This window comes from Rhagoletis pomonella, unplaced genomic scaffold (assembly GCF_013731165.1).
Source record: "Rhagoletis pomonella isolate Grant_MI unplaced genomic scaffold, Rhpom_1.0 Rhpom_scaffold_00007, whole genome shotgun sequence".
NCBI lineage: Eukaryota > Metazoa > Arthropoda > Insecta > Diptera > Tephritidae > Rhagoletis > Rhagoletis pomonella.
This window is the reverse complement of record NW_023458561.1, coordinates 28,509,561-28,514,768: the sequence shown is the minus strand read 5'-3', so window position 1 is coordinate 28,514,768 and position 5,208 is coordinate 28,509,561. Positions and strand designations below refer to the sequence as shown.

General features: G+C 38.0%; 1 protein-coding gene across 1 annotated transcript; it reads right to left on the bottom strand.

Moving 5' to 3' along the window:
* Window positions 1-991: 991 nt before the first annotated feature.
* Window positions 992-2,902, bottom strand: LOC118743770. Its single transcript, XM_036476533.1, has one exon. It carries the CDS (start codon window positions 2,900-2,902, stop codon window positions 992-994), a length of 1,911 nt encoding a protein of 636 aa, XP_036332426.1.
* Window positions 2,903-5,208: the final 2,306 nt, after the last annotated feature.

Here is a 5,208-nt window from a genome sequence, read left to right as displayed (position 1 = left end):
GATCAGACAAATATTTTAAAGGATTTTTTTTTTTTTCAACAGAAAATCTAGGCTTTGATACCAGTATTCAAAAATATTTCAATTTCTTGGCAGCAGATGTTCATTGAGAAAAGTGTCCAATTAGTTATTTAATGAATGTTTAATATGAATTTCCTACCTTCGTTTTGCTGCCGCCAATAATATTCATATATTTTTGGGAGAATAAAAAAGTTCATTTTTGGTTTGATTCTGCAATTTTCAAAATGAAAATGAAACACTAAAACTAAAACTTTGTACAATTTTTAAATAAAAAAAAAGATTGACAATGTTCGGCCAAAGTTAGTTTTTTTTTTTGTCCGAAGCTGAACCGAACTTTGATGACCGAACATGGCCGAAGCCCATAAATTAAATTAAAAAAAAGAAAAAAAAGCCCTGCTGCCCGACGACTCGGACACGAACTCGGATTTCTCTATTGCCAGTCTAGTGCTTGGTTCACTCGGCCATTGCGACTGACCACCACCAATATCATTTTTTCTGCCCTTTATCCACTGTGCGTCGTGGGCTTCCCTTCTTCAAACTGAGGTATCATTAATGAAATTTTTGCTGAAATATTAAAGTAGAAATCGTTCATTAGAAGAAAAATATCTTTGTAAAATATACATATCTAATGGTATCTAAAAACGTTAAGTATATTTACAGCAATACCTCTCAATTTTATTTAGGAAACTTTTCATACCTCTAAACATTTAATATTAAATAGAAAAATTCATTGAGGCACAAATTTACATAAATTAATTTGTGTTTGAGTGGGATTTGCAATGCAATTCTTCGATTGGCATAGTCTCCTACATACAGTGACCCAAACAAATGTACAAGTGTTGATTTTTTTGAAATATTCGTAATGTTTTTCGAGTTAAAGTTTATTGTTATTTTTATATGGCTTTAAACAAAACCATATTAATCCCTTTTTCAAACTTTATACAAAATTTGCGAAAATTCATAAAATCTTCATCTAAGTAAACTGATCTTTAAGCTCATTCCAAATGGATATGAAATATTCTTTACAGTCTCTTAGTACCGTATCACTTATGAACTTCTTATGCAATACTTCCGCTACGACGCACATGCAACCAATAGCATTGCCAAATATATAAATCAACCAAATGTAGTAAAGATCCCCCAGCTGTATAGCCTTGCAACTGCGTGGCTTTGTCAAATCCTCAAAGTTAAGCTTTCCCGCCTTGACCATTTCAAATAGACTCATCGTCGTCCAATGATGCCACATACCATATGCATGCATATCCAGCAAATAGGCGTTGAAAGAAGCACGGTAAACGCTATTTTCCGCCAAAGGCACAGCCAATAAAATTTGTTGATGAAATTCGAGCGACTCAGAGATGCGAAAAAGACGCTGCGAGAAATAGCGCTGTCTTCGCGAAACCATTGCCCATGTTTCCGAATGTACCGAGTAGGCGAACTTCGTGTCTAGACTCTTGCGTATGGCGTAGTAGTCGCGCAACTCGGACATAATGAGAAAGATGTCTTTATACTCACGCATGAAGGACTCAGGCATTAACTTTTCCAGTAACTCAAATGACCCCTGAGGTATGGCAATTTGTATGTTACGCGCTTTTAGATCATCATAGCTGTTGATTTGTTCACCGGATGGCGGTTGGTTAAACGAAGCATTAAGATGAGCGCTGTAAACAGTGCTCCAAATTATGCCCTGAACAAAAATTAAAAAATAGAGCAAATAAAATTTATAGTTTCGTTCTCGACGCAATTTAAAGGAGAGTCCGACAACGCCACGAAATATCTTATCATTGAAGATCATCTCGTTGTTAGGCCACTGCTGCGACCTTCGCGGTATGCGCCCGCCATTGGCAATACGCGCGTAGAGTAGAGAGAATATAATGAAAATGATTACATCTAGGATGAGCGTATTGCTGCTGAAAACATACTTGTATATTTGATAGCGCTCAATGTAGCCAGCGCGTGGCAACATCGGCATCCAATGACCGATTTCTACCACGCCCGAGAATCCGTATAACGACATATTTTCGACAGGCATTTGCAAGCATATTGGCAAATCCAAATCGTAATTGCTGGCGAGATCTGCCAAAATGGAGACTTCGATGCTAGCGCCCACATTCACGGGCATCCTGTAGGTGAGGCTGGCGTTGAGCTTCGCAGCATATGTCGAAATGAGGTGATAGATATAGCCTAAGCTTTGCTTCTTACCTCGCTGATCTGTGTAGATGATGGAGCCCGGCTCGGCCTGTGAGGGCATGGTGCGTAATGCAAAGCCATGCAGATCCTTGAGCCGATTCGGATAGTACATGTCGGGCCATTGCACATGCTCTATAGTGAAATTGGGAAAACGATTGAATGAGTAGAAAAGTCCGGTCGTTGCGAAATCCTTGCGTATTGCCAAAACATTCAACAGCTGCTCCTGGTCGCAGTAGGTGAAGAGTTCTTCCAACTCAGCGAACGGTTGGGAAGCTGGAACATTTTTTAGCAGAAATAATACTCGAGTTTCCCGCATATGCAGCAATCCGTCAGCCATGTTGTCGAGCAAATTAAGGTCCACAAAATCGTCCAGACAAACAACATTGAGAATTGCGCGATTATAGTGCGCATTTAGGTAGATCGCGTAGCTGGCGTTGAAGCTGAGCTTCGCGGTATAGTTCGGCGAATTCCAGCTGGTGAGCTCAGCAAAGCAATCTGCTGGTTCACGCCGCCAGAAGACCAGTGTGCTAAAGCTGTGCTCTCGTTGAATGGCGGCAAGTAGCATTTCAATGGAATTTGGTTGAGTTTTATTTGCTGCACTCTTTTGCTGCGCAATGCATAAAGTTCCACTGGTGCACAACAAAAGTACCGAAGATTCGATAAAAACTGCAACGAGCAATTTCACAACGTACATTTTGTGGCAAGTTTGCGTTCGGACTGGTTGTCAGCACTTGTGTGGGGGGTTTATCTATGACAAGAGTGTTGCGCTAAGGAAAATCAAAATATTTAAAAATTCGTAAGACTAATACAATAAAAGTGTATAGCTGTAATTTTTTTGTCATGCAAGGATATAATAGGCTATAAAGCACTAAAAACAATGTAAAGAAGAAATATGTACACACTTTTAAATTAGCTCATGTCACACAGCCCATGCAAAAGTCGATACTTTGTGCGCTAAGTTCGGTAATCGTGTTAACAGCCATCTGGGCATAGTCAATTGTCCAACTGAGCGGGTCAGTGTTTTGCGAACAATCCATTAAGGCGAATAACGAGCAAGTTATTTGTGAGATAGAGCCAGAAGCCGCCCCCAAGTTCATGGAAAACTGGGTTAATAGGCAGAGGCGTAATTATAGGGTGGCATGGGCCCCCGATCCGAGAGGACCCCGGCACGAGAGACCGCGAGCTCAGAAATAACCTAATATTTTTAACAACACTAAGTAGTTAAAAGTTATAATTTTTTTAAGTACATACATAAAATTAATTAAAGTGAGACACAACTAAAGACCAACATTTTTGTGGTTAACGTTACATTCGCACATATATTTTTGAAACGTTGTGTAAAAGCGAAAGTTTTTCATTTATTCTGATAATCAGCCCCGAAAGCTACATTTATAAACAGACACTTGTTTCCTATCTTTTGTTGTTTTAAAGATAAAGATGGTTTCATGTGGTCTTTAACGTTACATTTTTTGGAAGTCAGTTATATATAGCGTCACACATACGGAAAACCAGGGACGTGAACCGGATGAAAAAATTGTTGGTTCGGTTCAGCGGTTCGAACCGTTTTTGCACTTTTGGATTGGTTCGTCGAAGCGGTTTTTTTGATCTTTGAACCGGGGTTTCGGTTCGGTTCAACGGTTCGAAAAACAAAAAAATAACGCGCAAGGTTAAGGGTCAAGTGTCTGTCAAATGAGATGGGTTGCCTTTACGTTGCCACGGTACGTACTACCATGTTTATCAAAAAGAAAAAAGTAGGTACATTTATCTATTGAAATTGGTTAAAACGAACCTTTAAACCTTTATAGAAAGTGGTTCGGTTTTCGGTTCGGATCAAACATTTGTGGAAAATTTCAGTTCGGTTAATGGTTCAGTTAATTAATAGAAAAAAGCGGTTTTCCGGTTCAAAACCGGTTCGGTTCAAAACCGGTTCACGTCCCTGCGGAAAACTGGGCAAATCCTATAAAGTTAAAAATTAAACTAAAGTGGTTTAATAACGATCAGGGTTCAAAGAAACTATAAAAATTTTAAATTTTCGAAAATACACGTTGAATTGAGTTATATATGCTATCGTTTTCTGCAACTACTATTCCATGTGTATGTGAAACTCCCATCTCGTTACCTAGGCTATTTAAAAAGTTATAGATTAAAATATAATAAATATATCAGCAAAATTAAATTGTTATTTCATTAAAAATATGGAAAAAAACCATGCTGTAGAAAATAAAATTTATTAGATATTTAAATAAAAAGCACACATTATTGGTAATATTGTTGGGTAACTACTTAAGTGGTTTATTAACCTAGAGTACTAATGTTCGTCGATTCGACGAATAGGTACTATTTTTATTTTACTAATTTTTTTTCTTTACTGAGTGGTATGACTGCGATTGGACGCCGCTGTGGTGTTGTGGTAAGAAGTGCGCGCTTCCACTCAACAGGGCCTGGGTTCAAGCCCTGATTCAAGCAACATCGCAAAAAAATATAGAAAACAGGTTTTTTCTTAACAGCGGTCGCCCCTCGGCAGGCAATGTCAAACCACCGAGTGTCATGAAAAACAGCTTCTCATAAAAATACAATCGCCGTTCGGAGTCGACGTAAAACTGTAGATCCCTCCTCTTTGTGTGACAACATCAAGGCGCACGCAACAAATCTGAGGAGAAGCTCGGCCAAACAATTTTAATTTTATTTCAGGAGGAACAATAACATATGTGATTTCGATTTCGACAATCGAATTCCCCGATTTTGTCCAAAATTTCATAAAATTCCCCGCCCATAGATATCTCCTTTAATTAATTAATTCATCCCAAAAAAAATATGTATGTCTTTTGATATATTGCTGGTCTTTCTGTTTATTTGATTCATGTAGTATTCATAACGCAAACCAAACGTTTATAAAGTTAGTTAACAAATAAAGAATAAAAAATGTACATATAATATTTACATACATACCGTAGTCGAAAAAACTTAAGTTGACCCAAATATTGACCAGTTTTCACAATT